The sequence below is a fragment of the Pteropus vampyrus genome, unplaced genomic scaffold (genome assembly GCF_000151845.1).
Source record: "Pteropus vampyrus isolate Shadow unplaced genomic scaffold, Pvam_2.0 Scaffold15, whole genome shotgun sequence".
Taxonomy (NCBI): Eukaryota; Metazoa; Chordata; class Mammalia; order Chiroptera; family Pteropodidae; genus Pteropus; species Pteropus vampyrus.
Window position 1 is genome coordinate 14289769 of NW_011888796.1, and position 17150 is coordinate 14306918.

Consider the following 17150-nt stretch of genomic DNA (forward strand, 5'->3'; position numbering starts at 1 on the left):
TCTTTTAGCTTATAAAAATGATCATATTCTAACTCTTATAAGATGGAAACAAAGCTGAAGTTAATATGCTTTTCTATATCTTGAAAAGAGATTGCAGGGCAATTTCCTGTTACACTCTGTAATCCATCCTAAACCTTGGTATGCTGAAGAGTGAAGGCTTCAGGGTATGTCAGTGATTGAGAATTACTAGCTAATTCAATTTTCTTTCTCTTTCGTATTAGTCGGGAAAAACTATGGATTTGTATGGAATACTGTGGTGGTGGATCACTTCAGGATATTTATCATGGTACTGTTAATTTGTCTTTATATTTTAAAACTGACTTTGACTTTAATGATTGTTGTTTGATATGTCTAGTTAACCAGGGATATTAACAGATAGATTTACTATTTTACATTCTTCTATTCTAGAATATTGCATAAAAGAAATCAAAATTTAATTTTTTGTTGGTTATTCAGTTAAATTTGCTGGAGCTTGAACTGAGAAATTCAACAGTACTTGAACAGTCCAAATTTTATTTTATAGATGTAGTCTTTAGGAAGAAAGAATTTTACCTATAAATGAAACCGTCTGAACTTTCTTGTAAATAAGAATTGGAATGAGAGGGATAACTCTCACATAAAAGGAAATTATGTATCTATCTTAATAATTTAACCTAACTAGGAAAGCAATTTAGTTGCTATAATATTTCTGTATTAAAAAATATATATTTTTAAAAATACGGAGTATTTAGCATTCTTTTAATTTAGGCAGTTTTCTGAGTTGAATATGATTTTACCTCATAATAGTATTTAGAAATAGTTCTTATTTTAGCTCTACAGTTTAGCTTCCAATTTGTTTTGTTGACAATTTTCATAATTTCTAGAGTTTATAAGACTAAGCATAGATTCCATAAAATACCTTTAATTTAACTGGATATGAGATAATAAAACTCCCATTGCACTATGCATTGTATAATTTATTAAGGATTATGTATTTTTAAACATTTAAGAAGTATTTTTAAACGTTCTATGCTGAAATCTTTATATTGACAATCTTATCAAATTTCATGCAGTTGATAAATTTACAAGTGCAACTTACTAATGCAGCCATAGTAGATGTAAAAATAAGTGCTCTTCCAGTTTAAAAAATATTTATAGCTTGTAGAAGTTGAATTTTTTAAATGGCGACCAATAGAGCATTAGTTAAATATACACTGCATCTATAATATGGAATATCATGAAGCACTAAAAAGATGAAGTAGTTTTATTTATATTGACCTGGGTATATCTCTCCAAAGCCTTTTTTAAATGGAAAAAATGAATCATGAAAAAATATGTATAGCATAATTGATCATACTTAGACTTTTTAAAATTATATTTTTAAAAGTATGCCTATGAATGTAAATGTACAGCAAAATAAAAGGATATATATCAAATTAATAAGTCATTAATTGAAGTGAGACTCATAAAAGTTTGAATTATAATGAAAATGTATTGTTGCATCATTTAATTATAAATTAATAAAAATAATAATTATCTAATTTTGTCACAACATATAACCTGTGACAAAAATTGTGACCAATGTCTAAACTCTGGTCACTGCCTCTTTTTATTTAAAATAATATTTAATACCATATAAATATTACAAATATACAAAATATTAGAGTTTTTAAAGCAAGAACTAATTTCATTTTTTTAAAAGAAAAATAAGTTTTATTCTCTATTGCGTTGTCTTTTATTTTCTTATGTACCATACTAGAATGACCGTTCTGTTATACTCTATTGTTAATTTTAAAGAGGTATTGATAGGAAATAGCTCTTTGCTACTTGATTTAAAAGTTTTTTCTATGATTTTATGAAGAATTATCTCTTATATAGCTTTTATATAACAATTATAATTTTTCTCCATTCACACTTTTATAGGGTTAGAACTCAAGAATATGGATAAATAAAACTATATAGATGGCATTTTTCACTACCTATTTTAAACTTAATTGTTTTAAGGCATTAATTTTATTTCTTCATGAAATTTTTACTTTCCATTATAAAAACCTGATATTTGTTTAATTAAATTGAATCTAAGAAGTATCCACTTCTGAAAATAGTATGTTAGATAGCATAGTAATTAAGAACAGTTACACTTATAATAAACTGTTAATAGAATAAGTGGCTTTCCTTCTTTTACTACTATTCCATCAAGTTACTAAGAATCAAAATTTTATCTACCTGAGTAGGTATAGAGAGCGAGTGAACAAAATATGCTATAAAATATTTCTCTCAAGATTACCTGATTTAGTTTCACTGTCAGTAAATAGCCACCCCAGATTTCAAATATTCTCTCATAGTATTGGACGTATTTCCAAAGCCTCTGGTTGGGTACTTATATTTTATATTTCATAATAGGGAGAGAGCTGGTTGTCAGAAGTGACCTTCTTACTTTTTAAATTCTTAGATAAGGTACTAGATCAAGCCTTCCTGTTCTGATAGCTACAATAAAGAATTATATTAAAGAAATAATATGTTGACCTTTTAAAAAGTATATGATGCCTTTTAGTACATTTCAACAATTGACCTCTTTATGGTTCTCTACTTCTTCGTATAGTTGTATTTAATTATACATGTTTTTCTAATTTCTCAGATTTATTTTGAAAAATTGTTCAGGATTGAGAGCATGTCCAATGCTTTCTATAGAACATCCTGTGTTTCCTAGTTACGTGCTTTGCACATAATGGGTGCCTAATATTTTCACTGACCAAAGTTGTTATGGAGTAAATCTTCTAGTTTTAAAGTATATTTCTAATTCTCATCTTTACTTTTTTTGTTGTTTCCTGATTATAAGAATTTATGCTTATGATGAGGTCACCCAGTGATGTATATAGAAGATATTTTATAATAGTTTGTCATTTTAAAAGTAAACTGTTTTTAATCTGTTGTATTAAAATGTGTAACAATGTGGTCTCTTTTTTTCTTTCTAGTTACTGGACCATTATCAGAATTACAAATAGCCTATGTATGCAGAGAAACTCTACAGGTACTACATTTGCTGCTGTAGCTAGAAAGGCAGTTCTGGTTTCATAATAGAATACTATAAAATGGTGATCTGCCCAAAAGAATAAGAGTAAACCAAATTTTTCTGTTAACTTCTCATATTATAATTCTGTAAGCCTAGTTATTTCTTTTGTAAATGAGTCACAGGAATTCATTTAAGCTGATCTGGTATACATGATCTTTTGCCATTTCTCGCCAGAAGAGAATAAATTAACATAACAACCCAGAATATTATCTGGAAATTCTAGTTCTGTGATATTAATATGAGTCATTGATAGCAAAAATTTTTTTTCTAAGCTTGTTAAACATGGTATTAAGCAAAGATTACTTTATTTTAGATCTTTGAGAGCTTTTAATATGTTAAAGTTGGTTGTGACTCTTCAATAGGAGTATAGAGTGTAGCATTTCTCCCAATTTATTTTTTCAGTGCCCTGATAGACTACTTACTGAGAGAATTAGCAGTTAACAATTTTATTCATATACTTTACACATTTAAATTAGTAAGAGGGATTAAGTAGTAGTGCTTATGTTTTTATTTTGGTAATTTACAACTGATAATTATTAATTGATGCTTCTATTCCTACACTTCCTAGATTAGCAGTGAGATTGACATTCTATATGTTCTTTCCTATTTTAGAAACTGAGAAATTGACCTGATGTAAGAGAAAGCTCTAGTCATTTTGAGAAGAGTTGGTTTCCACATTCTTTAAAAGACATACCATGCCAAATCCTATTTTTAATATATGAAAATAAATCATCTCCCTTTCTCCTTCCCACCCTCCCCCCATATATATGTGTGTATATATATATTTCTATGATATTCAGATAGAAATCTACTCTTCGAATCCACATAAAATACAAAGCTAATCATACACTCATAGCAGATAATTATTGACAGATTAGTTTTCTTCGTATCTTAGTTTGCAAAGTTCATTGCTTCTGTAGGTAATAGAGTACTGAATGGAAGTAAAAAACAAAGGAAAAACTTGAGTTTGCATTCTGGCCCTGGTATATGACTATAATGTCTTCTATACTTCTAGTTCCCTAAGTATAAAATGAGTCTTTTTGGAAGGAATGTCCTCCAAGATTAGTTCTAATTTAAAAATTCTATTATGCTGACAAACTTCAACATCTGGTGTCTGCCAAGAAATGAATGGATAAAGAAATTATGACACGTGTGTGCTCACACATGAGCGCCCAAACACACACACACACACAGGAAAGTTATTCAACTATAAAAAAGAAGAGAATCCTGTCATTTGTGACAACATAGATGAACCTGGAGGACATTATGCTAAGTGAAATAAGCCAGGCACAGAAAGACAAATACTGTATGATCTCACTTATTATAGAATCTAACAAAGTTGAATTCACAGATGCAGAAAGTAGAATGGTGGTTACCAGGGACTGGGTAAAGGCAGGGAAGAGAAATGGAGAGATGTTGGTCAAAGAGTATAAAGTTGAAGTCATGTATGTTTACCGATTACTGATGATAACTGTAGTTAATACTGTACTGAATACTGAAAATATGTTAAGAGAATAGATTTAGGTGCTCTCATCACAAAAAAAAAGAGAAAACATAGAAACTATGTGAGGAGATGATCTGTTAACCACTTTGATGCAAATAATCATTTCACTATGTATATGTATATCAAATCATCATGTTGTACACCTTAAATATACATAATTTTATTAAAATTTAAAAAAAAAACAGGGCAGAGATTGTTAGAATGGAAAAAGGCAAGACCCAACTAGATGCTGCCTATAAGAAAATACTTATATAAAGACACAAATAGGTCAAAAATAAAAAGAAATAAAAAGATACACCATACTGACTATTCAAAACAAAGCCAGACTGGCCCTGTTAATATCAGAGAAAGTAGACTTCAGAGCAAAGAATATTACTAAAGAAGGTCATTTCATCAAAAGACATAACAACCCTAAATGTTTATGCCCCCTGCCTAATAGCACAGCTTCAAAATAAATGCACAAAAGCCTGCAAAAACCGTAAGGAGAAATAGATTAATACACAATTATAGTCAGATATTTCAGAACCCCTCTCAGTAATTTTGCAGAATAGGCAGAAAATCAGTAAGGATATGGAAGACTTGAATAACACAATCAACCAACCTGACCTTACTGACATTTTAGTCAACAGTGGGATATATGTGATTTTTCAAGTGCCCACAGAGCATTTACTAAGATAGACCACATATGTCTCAATACATTTAAAATGAGTCAAGGAATACAAACTATACTCTCTACCACATGCAATTAAATTACAAATCAAGTAACAAATATTTCTGGAATGTCCCAAATATGGGGAAACTAAGTAAAGCACTGTTAAGTAACCCGTGGGTCAAGGAATAAATCAAAAGAGAAACTAAAAAGTACTTTGAACCAAATAAAGTGAAAATAAGAACACATCAAAATCTGGGATGCTGCAAGACAGTACTTAGAAGGAAATTTATAGCACTAAAGAGGTGTTTAACCTCTTTTGGAAAGGAAGAAAAGTCTGAAATCAATATCTTCAACTTCCACTTTAAGAAACTAGAAAAAGATGAGCAAATTAAACCCAAAGTAAAAGAAAATAATGAATGTCAGAGTGGAAATGAATTAAATAGAAAGCAGAAAACATGAGAAAATCAATGAAACCTAAATCTGATTCTTTGAGATAAATAAAATGGATAAACTACTAGCCATATTGATCAGAAAAAATAAAAAGAGAAGACAAATTACCAATATTTTGACAGAATTATTGTAGAATTATTAAAAGGATAACAAAGATATTCAGTACCCAAGAAATGTTATGAACAGCTTTATGCCGATAAAGGCTACAACTTAGATGAAATGGACAATTTCCCTGAGAGATACAAACTACCAAAACTCAATTAGAAATTGTCTGAATAGGCTACATCTATTCTCACAAAAAAATTTCCAAGCTAGATGATGTTAATTATAAATTCTATCAAACATTTGAAGAAGAAATAATGCTAATTCTACACAGATTTTTCTAGAAAATTGAAGAATAGAGAATTCCTCTCAAATCATTTATGCTCTGAAGCCAAAATCAGACATTACAAGATAATAAAACTACAAACTAATATCCTTCATAAACATAGATGCAGAAATTAAAAAGGGAGGTAAAAAGTTAACAAAGGCAATCCAACATTATATAAAAAAAATAATAGATCTTGAACAAGCTGGGTTTATCCTGGGTTTAGAATGCAATGTTGATTAACATTCACAAATCATTTCAAATCATTTCAACATCATTAGTTATTAGAAAAGTGTGTATTAAAACCAAAACCAAAGTGACATACCACTACACACCAATTAGAATGGCTAAAATTGAAAAGACTGAAGACTAACTTTAGGAAGGTTGGTGAAGATGTGGATCAACTGGAATTCTCATACACTGCTGGTTTCAGTGTAAAATGGTACAGCTGCTTTGGGAAATAGTTTGACAGTCACCAGTAATTTAACTTGTATGATCCAGCCATTATACTGCTGGGTATTTATTTGCCCAAGAGGAAAAAAATCATACAACTGCACATGAATTTTTATAGCAGCTTTACTTATAATAACCAAAAACTGGAAACAGCCCAATACTCCAAATGTCTGTCAACAGGTAAATGGATAAACAAATTTTGATATATTTGTACAATGGATCTTCTACTCAGTAATAATGAACTATTGATATTAACAAGGAAATGTTACATTAATTATTGTAAATGAAAGATGCAGACAAAAAAAGAATACACAGTATGGTTTTGTTTATAAAAATCTATAGAAAATTAAAAGATGATCTATAATGACAGAAAGCAGATCAACATCAATGACTGCTAATATCACTAAAAGACAGCCAGACATTGTGTAATTCCTCATGGACATCAGTACTAGCTAAACAGTGTATCTTTTTCAAGAGGTCTGAATTTCAGTTGCATAGGATTCTTCTTCCAGGCTTCCAAGTATTAATAATTCCAGTATCTTCCCACCACCCTTCCCCAACCCTGAGTCCTAGAGTTGGCAGCAGCTTCATGCAGTAGCTGCTGCTGTTAATACCTTAGTGCTCTCTTTCTGCCTTTTTAGTTCTACTGTTCAAAAACTCTTGTTTCAGTCTCCTGACTGGACTCTTACTGATATAGCACCCCCATGAACTAATTTTGCAAAATAATTCAATCTTGAATTTCATCAAGGCCCTAGATCTAAGTGCTTATTTAGTAATAATACAGGATATCAGAGGAACATACTAAACAACATCATTAGGATGTAACTAGCAAAATCCAAATCCTGGGAGACTGCACAAGATAAACAGCACTGTAACAAAAATTTATGAGGAAAAAATAAGATAATAGCAGAAGATCTTACAGATTAAAAGAAGTAAGAGTCACATCAACAAATTGCAGTATGTAAACCTTGTTTGGATCCCACTTAAGCAATTGCGAATACTGGGCATTTTATAATATTAAAAAATTATTCATTAGGAGGGCATAATAATGTCATTGTGGTTATGTATTTTTTATAAAGTCACTGCCTTAGTGAATGAAATTGTATGAAATCTGGGACTTCAAAATGATATGGTGGTGGAGGGGGAGGGTGTGGCAGGTGAGAGTCCAGATGAAACAAAATTGGCCGTGATTTCACAGTTGGTAAGTCTAGGTGATAGATGGGTACATAAGGGTTCATTATATTGTTACTCAGCTTTTATATGTGAAGTTTCCTATAATAAAAATGTTTTGTTTTTTTTTTTATGAAGAAAAAGCAGATCAGTGTTTGCGGGAAGAACTTTTGGGAACAATGATTATGTTTATTATCTTGAATGTGGTGATGGTGTTATAGTAAAATATTTCAGATTTTTACCAGAAAATGAATTTGAAATCTTATAGTAAACATTGATTAGTAAAGAGAAGCTCATGTAGGCCTCCCCCCGCCCTCCAAAAAAAAAGACATTTCCATTTTTCTTAGTCGATAAGAATTCAAGAAGAACATTTAGGTGTCAATTTGCAGTTTTTCTAATATTACTTTTTTTTTAACTTCAGGGTCTTGCCTATTTGCATACTAAAGGCAAAATGCATAGAGATATAAAAGTAAGTTTATTTAATACATTTAAATTGATAATTTTATTGGAATTTTTGATGCTAACTAAATTGTATTTTTGTTTTAGGGTGCAAATATTTTATTGACAGATCATGGTGATATAAAATTAGGTATGTTATTTTAAGTTCCTAATATTTTTTACAAATTAAAAAATTTTTTTAATGAGAATTAACATTATACAAGTTTATTCATATCAAGAGCCACAATAGCGTTCATCTTTTGACTCAGTAATTTTACTTCTTAGATTCAGTTTAAAAAAATTAATCCTAAAGATGAAAATTCTATACACACAAGTATTGATCGTAACATTATTTATAACAGAAAAAAATGAAAGCATAGGTCTAACAATAGAAAAAATGTTAAGCTGTGATAAATCCACTTATGGAACATTATTCAGTCATCAAAATTAATAGTTGAGAAGAGTAAGAGTAAAATCTAAAATCCCCTGGTCTGTTAAGTGACAAAAATGAACTATATGTGTATTTAGTTTTTTACAACCATGTTAACAATAAAAAGGTTTATGCATAGAAAAAGGGACTTGTTTTAAATAGCACCAAATAGTAGCCTAGTTGTGTTAGAATGCAAGAAATCTAGATGGATGTTTTGTTTTTCGCTTTTTTTTTTCAAATTAACTTCATTGTGCTTGTATTAAAAATATTTTTATTAGCTTTGGTCTTAATGAAGTATGTTTTCATTCTAGTAAAGTGCCAATAAATTATTTTCTTTTAATTAATATACTGTAAACCAAGCAAGAAGAGATTTAGATATTCAATTTACATACATTTCCTTAACACTATTATCTGAATTATTAATAATGCCATGCCTAACGGTAAAACTTAGAAATTGTATTGGTTTTATTAAAAAGAACTAAAATTTTCTGTTCTTTTTTCCCCCACCAGCTGACTTTGGTGTAGCTGCAAAAATAACAGCTACCATTGCAAAGAGAAAATCTTTCATTGGCACACCTTATTGGTAAGACATTATTAACATTGAATTTTATTGTTTTCATTTCTTCAAGGTTAGTTTTCAGTATTGATACTTAGTAATACAATTGATATTTGACTGAAAGTCTGAAGATTTGCATACTCCTTGAGGCTATCATAGTTCTGACGGGGTTAGGGAACTTTGATACTCATTTTCATTGGTCAGCTTTCCCTGTGTTAAAGTGCTAATAATTCCTACTATCTCTAGCGTGATGTGTTAAGATGACTCATAGATCTGGATTTTCAAAAGAAAGATTCAAATGACAATCTCTTGTCATTTTGTTACCCCCCCCCCTTTTTTTTTTTGCTATTGCTGTTAATCTAGGACTTCCACTTTCTGGTTGTTAAAACTTACACATCCTACCCTACCATTAGTCTTCACCAACCACCTTAATGCACCCTACTAATTACTGACAAAATAATCTTCCTAAAACACTGCTTTCATTAATGAAGACAGGTAATTGAAAAATTATAAAAAGCCTAGTAATAAACCTTAATAATATAAAATCATTTAGTGAATATTATAAACAGTGACATTTAAAGTTTGTGTGAAAGGTTGAATTCTTTATTACTTGGAAAGAAATTTAAAGTAGCTCCTTGTACTAATTTCAAAATAAATTTTGTAGTTAAATATAAAAGTGAAATGAAAAATATCAGTGACTGTCTGCTTTTAAAGATCAATAAACCTTTCTTGGCATAAAAGCATAACCCATGAAAGGAAAAAATGGATAGATTCAACTGCATAAAAATTTAAAGCTGCTGTATGTCCACCATCCTAAACAAAAAGTAAAAGGCAAGTAGCAAACCAGGAAATAGTGGCTAAAATATAACAAACTAGGTTTTAATATTGTTCATATTAAGTTCTTAATAAACCAATAAGAGTGTTTTCTTAGAAACAGAGTTATTAAAACAATACATATACGGCATTGTAAAATATGAAAAATGTTTCCTCCAATGATGACCAAAAATGCAATTAAGTAAACAACGACATTGTTTTCTATCAAATTGGAAAATATTTAGAATCATGGGTAATACCTATCACTATCACTAAATATTTGACAGTGAAAATGAAAATTGGTAGAATAATTTTGAATGATAATTTAGCAATAATGTTTTTCAAAAACCTTAAACAATGTTTATGTTCTTTAGTCCCAATTCTACTTGTATTAATTTATCAGAAAGACATACAGATTTCTATATGAAGAGCTTTATCAGAATACTTAAATAATGAAAAATTGAGGGAAAATATGTATATACAACAGGAATTATTTAAGGAAGTTATGTATAGTCATTCAAATCAATGGAATAAGTTGTTGGTATTAAAAATTGTGTTGTAAAAGATGAATGGTCAGTGGATAGGCTCGTGATATAATGTTAATTATATAAGACAATAAAAATAGCATATGCAATATACCATTTTATAGAAGATATGTGTGCGTTTAAAATTTATGGATGAAAATATGTGAAATAGTGGCTCTTCGGGTAGGATAATGTTTAACTTGTTCCATATTTTTTCATATATTCCCAATTCTCTTCAGTCGACACATCATCACTTTTAACAACAGAAATAAGGCCCCAATAAATAGCACATAAATAAAGTTAAAATAAAACATAGGTGAGTTAGATTACCTATAAAATTTATTTCATCGCCTGCCTATTTACCTCCTCAGTCTTTTTCTGTGACTGTCTCCGCACCCCCCCCCCCCCGCGTGAACACTCTTCTCTAGTCAAAATTATTAGTTTTTTTGTACCCTGACTATTCCAGATACTGTTTATTACTTCCTAGTATATCTGTCTTTTGTGTTTATCTTAAGTCCTGCCCTGTCTGATGAGTGGCATACACTCTGCCTTTCTTCACCCATGACAGACCGATTGGTCACAGCTCTGTTTTCTGTTGAGCCAGGAAGTGCAACAGCCCTGGCCAACTTGGTGCTGCAGTTAGCCACCACTGACCGATTCTAGTGGGCAGAGGAGATGAAACCCATATCTCTGGGTTCCAGCTCAGCTTCTTTCCTCTCTGAAACTTGCCTTCAGTCATCTTGCTCCATGGTGATTATTTTCTTCTCTTTGCTCCTTTACTCGTTATTATTTATTAGTACTTGCATTATAGCATGTACATTTGTTGGCATTTTAGTATAAGTATTTTATATCCTTAACCACACCTACGTTGAAAGACATTGTGTGATATAACTGTTTGTAACCTAAGTGCATATAAAAGCAACTTCTGCCTTACAGTCAATATAAATATAAATTAATTTTACAATAGTAAAGATTAAAAAAAAAAAAGAATATTTCCCCTGAGCAGTATCATCTATGCTTTATAACTTCAGATGCTATCATAATACACTACTGACTCCCAAATAGATAACTCAAACTCAGCTGCTCAGTTGACCTTCAGTCTTGTATGTATTCAACAGTTGTTTGAGAATAGCTCTACTTGGATATCCATAAACATTTTATTCTCAAATCAGTCTCTTTAGTCAACACCCTCTTTTATTCTGTCCCCTCTGCCACGGCCTTTGAAAAGTCCTTTATTTTTTTTCCCTTGAACTTTTGAAATAGTCTTCTGACTCATCTGCCTAACTCTGATTTCCCCTCTTTTCACACTATCTTTCGTGTTGCCATGAGTTTCAGATCAAATTTTCACCATAATTAATCTTTCATTTCCATGATAAAGTCTGAATTTCCTTATATAATCAGTAGGCCGTCATTATCCAGACCTACCGCTGAGGTTCATTTTCCAAATACCATTGACTCTCTCAAACTGTCTGTGGTAAATGACCTTTTTTAAAACTTCCTATCCATCATAGACTAATACTTTGGTAAAATAAATGAAAAATAAAATACTCAAAAAAATCGTGTATTTGGATGAGAGTGAATGCTTACTCTCAATTTCTATACTTATCACGGACTGGTAACAAACAATTTATGCCCCATATCAGTCTGTAGATCATACAGTGAGTAGCACTGTCGTGTCACCTCTCTGTGTTCTATGCTCTCTCCCTATCTCCCTGCATTTATACTTGTTTCCTCTGACTAAAATGTCCATACTCCCCATCCCCTTAGCTCCCTGCTAATTCATTCTTAAGTCTCATCTCCTTTGACATTCATGGGGATTTAAGTGTTATTCCTCCCCTTCCTCCTCGTATTGTATAACAAGATACACGGAACAGAAACTAAAGTAAAACAGCATGATTTTTCCTCAGAACACTAGTATTCAGAGGAGAGGATTCAAGATGAATTTAAAGAGTGTGTGTCTCTGTGTATGTACGTAGTCTTTATAAGTCTTTCCTAGTAAAGTGTCTTCTTTCCTAGTGAACACCTCTCAGCCTCTTCCCCCCTGCACAAGAAGTCTAGTGATTATCACAAAAGTAGCAGATTTTATATCATTTTTTAAAAATAAAAATGGTATATTTGCTGATTCCTTCTAGGATGGCCCCAGAAGTTGCAGCAGTAGAAAAGAATGGTGGCTACAACCAACTGTGTGATATCTGGGCAGTGGGAATAACAGCAATTGAACTTGGAGAACTTCAGCCACCTATGTTTGATCTTCATCCAATGAGGTGTTCTCACTATTTACAATTATGCACTTATTAATAAGGTCTTCTGGGAGAGTGAAATACTGATAACTTAGGTATTCCAGACTCATTTTCAAGTATGTTAAAATAGTAAAAGTGTCATAAGGGACTTTAGGATAATCTCTTAAAACCTTCTCTCTTACGTTGCTGTTCCTAAGACAAGGAATAATTGTCTATACTGTCTGAAGCTTTTCTAGAAAACAATTTGCCTTAATAATCATACTAGGATATAGCAGTTATCATTTTAAAAGTCTTTATTTAAAGTTTTTCCATTCATTTTTCCATCAATCGAACTTTTTTCTTTTTTTGTCCTAAGTGGAATTATGAATAAATGATAGAATGCAGATGAGGTTTCATTTCTGTTCTCATTTGATTATTATTATTATTTTTACTTTAGGGATGATGAAGAGGTAGCTATGCTTTGTATAGTAATCATTTACATTTTAGGATATATTGTCTCTTAGAAAAAAAACGTGAGAGCTTTTGAAAGGGTTTTTAATATTTTCAAGGAAAAGATAAATTGGGCTAAAATTTAAACTTTTAAAATAAATAGTGTAAAGTCAAAAAGAAAATCAACAGAATGGGAAACTTGTTCCCCTAACAAATGATAGATTAAGTGCAGACCTTTAGGAAAATAATTTAGACATTTGTATGGGCCATCCCATGTTTCAGCGATTCCACCACTTGGAAAATTATACTTAGGAAATAATTCAAGGAAAAAAACAAGCTAAGAATTATCCATTTCAGGATAACAGGGAAAAAATCTAAATGTCCACTCTTTGGTGAATTGGTAAGCAAATTATCAGTAAGAGCAGCTATTACATATCTAAAAACCAAAGCAGCATGGAAAATAGATTATTAGTGAAAAAAGCAGAACATAATATTACCTAATACAATGATGTAGTAATCAGTTAACATTTAGATAAAGATTAAAAAATAGAGCAGAAAATTTTAAATAATGTCTTAGGGTGGTAGGAACATAGACCTTTTTTTCTTTTTCAATTTTTCTTTACATGTGAATCATTTAATTTTTAAAAAGAGACAATATCTTTGATATTAAAAATAAAAGACTAAAGAGTTTGTTTAGAAACCTGGAAAGGCTTTTATAGGAAATAAACAGAGCATTTTAGAACTTTCTTCTTAAATCCTCCATTCTTCTACCCCCATAGCCCATAGAAAATGGGTCAAAAGAAGATTCATAGAGAAAGTTCTCTTGTAGGTTGACTTTTGTATTGTTCATAATCAGAGAATGTGGAAAATTATTGTCTAAAAAGGAAAACAGACTAGGAAGTGGATATGATTTGCCTATATACCCAAAATAATTGTAGAGGCAGATCTTTGGTTAAACATACAACTTAATGTTAGATGTGTGTAACAGAATAATAGTATACAATTATGCAGCCTTGCACTTGAACTATAGTACTAGTTATGTAACTGTATGGTAATAAAACCCTTCTCTAACTTTTGGTAGCTTTGCCTCGTGAATAAGAGCTTGTTTGAAATTTAAAGATCCTCTCTACAGCCAGGGAAAATTTTCCATAGGCTATTCAAAATATAAAAACTTAATTTCCATATTTCATACCAGTTTTTATCAGTGCCTCCAATATATGGTAATCTTATATAAATTTCTTACAGAATATTCAGATTATTAGGTGTAGTAATAAAAGTATTTTGGTATTGATCTTTAACTGAAGTTTTAATTTCAGGGCCCTCTTCTTAATGTCAAAAAGTAATTTTCAACCACCGAAACTAAAGGACAAAACAAAATGGTAAGTTAAATAATAGATTTGTAGAATTTTATGGTTGATGGGAACCCAGGTTCAGTTCTCTTATTTTATAATTTATACATGATGAAACTAAAGCCCAGAGGCAGTAAACAGTTTACCAGAAGTTACACGTCTAATTTACTTGCAGAGCTATGGCAAGGACCTAGGTTTTTCTGGTTGGTATTCCTTTATGATGTACTGCTCTCATAAAACTCTGATCATCTTATGTGTTAGCAGATTGGTTAAGAGGTGTGGTGAGGAGAGGATTGGAAGTAAATACATAAAGATTTTGGAGAGTCATATTTTTTTAATTAATTACATGTTGATTTTCATGGAAAGGTTTCCCAGACACCATGACACTTAAAATCAATTCTTATTGACTTTTCTCTACCTTACTTCCTTAATATTCAAAAAGATTATTACTTATTTTCATCCTAATCTCTTCTTTTTTGTACAAAGTAAAGCAGTGTGGTTCATACAAACATCTTTAATTGGATGATAAAAATAGAAATGAATTTTTCTGGTAATGTCTTCCCATATATCTTATAGAAGAAACTACGGAAATAAGTTCCCAAGTTCTTTTTTTTTTTTAATTTTTATTTATTATTATTATTTATGCCTACAGCACCTGGTCTTCCTAGCTAGTGTCCCATCCAAGTACTAACCAGGCCCCACCCTGCTTAGCTTCTGAGATCAGACATCGGGCTTGGTCAGGGTGGCATGGCTATAGACCATGGACCGTGGCTACACTGGGGCGCAAACCCAGGACCTTCTGTGTGTAAAGCAGATGTGCTAACTGCTACACTATTCCTCCACGTTCTTAAATTCAGTAATTCTTCGTGTAGAGTACATAGATCTCTTTGGGGTTTATGGACCTCAGGATTCTGTATATATGTATATTTATTTTTTGGAGAAGACAGTTTATATCTTATTTCAGATCCTAAGAGGCCCATTCCCAAAACAGGTTCTAAACTACTGTTTTATTTTTTATTAGCCTGTCTATGCATGGTATTATTTAGGAGCCAAGCCATTCTGGGGATTATGCCAGGAGTGAAAGGCAAATCACACTGTGGAAATAAAAGACTATATTCTACTGCTGGCTGTATTATTTTGTATTGACATGGGTTTCTTCCTATTCCTTGTTACCCCAAGTTCCTAAGCAACTGAAACTAGAGGGCTTTATGCCAGGAATGACTGAATATTCATTCAGGAATGAATGATTGTTAGCTATAACAGCTGAATTCACAATCAGATTCCAAAGCAGTCATGACCATTGGAGTACCTTCCCCAGTCTCAGGTACTATATGACTCCACGTTATCTCCTCCACGAATTCACAATCAGATTCCAAAGCAGTCATGACCATTGGAGTACCTTCCCCAGTCTCAGGTACTATATGACTGCACGTTATCTCCTCCACAAGTCACCAAATATACTGCAGTGATTTGATTTCTCTGAAGAGAACTGCTGTATGGTTACCGTCATTGGTAATGACTAAAGTTATTCTCTTTGGTTCTTGCCCATTCCAGTAGAATCTTGGCAATAGTGTAAATGCCCCTCTTTGCTATTAATAATCAAAACATGGTTCCTTTAATTTATGTCTTTTTATTTTCCCCACTTCATCAATGCAGATAGCAGGAAAACTCTTCTGGTTGCTAAGAAAAACTCTTTCCCTGGTTTATAAGAGAGTCAGTGACCTTTTAAGAGTTTTAGATAATCTCTTACATTACCTCCATGCCATCCAACTTTTTTGGTATAGTAAAACTTTACATATTATATAAATTAGTCAATAAAGTCATTTTAATTCCTAAGTTTAATTCTTAAAACACAAGATTATAAATCCTATAAATGATATGCATACATGTTTCTACTTTTTATTGTATTTTTTAGAGTTTGTACATTACTATTCTGTTAACCAATTGCGTTTTACTTAAGAGATGAAACTGACACATGTTTTCAAGGAATATACCGTGCTTTGGGTTTAGTTTTTTGGCTTATATAGAGTTAAAAGGCCTAAGGAAAAAATTATGTTTCAGACTTTCTAACTATTTGTAAGTTAATTTTATTTAACACCAAAAACTAATATAAGTGAAATATTTTTGTACATATCTCTTTTTATTTGAAGGTCATCAACATTCCACAATTTTGTCAAAATAGCACTAACCAAAAACCCCAAAAAAAGACCAACTGCTGAAAGACTTCTGACTGTAAGTCATTGATATTATAGGGGAATTTTTTTTTATAGTTGTGCATTAATTAGGCATATCACTAAAACAAAAGTATTTAGGATTTTTAATTTTAAAATGTTAGTGATCTCTTACAGCAAGAGTCAGCAGACTTTCTGTAAAGAGTCAGAAAGTAAATATTTTAAGCTTTTTGGGCCATACAGTCTCTGTTCCAACTACTCAATTTGGCCATTATTTACAAAAAGAAACAGTGCACTAGACTTTGTCCATGAACTATAGTTTGCCAACCCCTGCCTTAAAGAAACTCTTAAAAATGTTGCTGTCATTTAAAATTAATTACTTTTCTTGGCTTCTAATGTGAATTTATAGAATGTGCTATATGTGTGTTTGTAAAATACTTTTATAGTAGAAAAGTCAATGATTACAGCAATCTAAGAATGTTTTTTAAATGTCATAAAATTTTCGTGTCTGTAAATTAATATAATTTTGCCAAATTAAATGTTTGCAAATGT

The 17150-nt window shown here is 31.2% G+C and overlaps 1 protein-coding gene and 1 pseudogene across 7 annotated transcripts in view; one reads left to right on the forward strand and one right to left on the reverse strand.

Moving 5' to 3' along the window:
* The window catches only part of MAP4K5 (mitogen-activated protein kinase kinase kinase kinase 5), a 94591-nt gene that overhangs the window by 40224 nt on the left and 37217 nt on the right, over positions 1-17150 (forward strand). For 6 of the 7 annotated variants that reach the window (XM_011385659.2, XM_011385668.2, XM_011385632.2 and 3 more), the window contains 8 exons: positions 222-286; positions 2955-3010; positions 8070-8117; positions 8195-8237; positions 9027-9099; positions 12542-12673; positions 14395-14457; positions 16578-16659. In XM_011385659.2, the coding sequence (XP_011383961.1) occupies positions 222-286; positions 2955-3010; positions 8070-8117; positions 8195-8237; positions 9027-9099; positions 12542-12673; positions 14395-14457; positions 16578-16659 (562 nt within the window). The remainder of the gene's footprint in view (positions 1-221; positions 287-2954; positions 3011-8069; positions 8118-8194; positions 8238-9026; positions 9100-12541; positions 12674-14394; positions 14458-16577; positions 16660-17150) is intronic. The other variant, XM_011385675.2, reaches the window with a different exon arrangement.
* Positions 15071-15186, reverse strand: LOC111735913 (annotated as a pseudogene).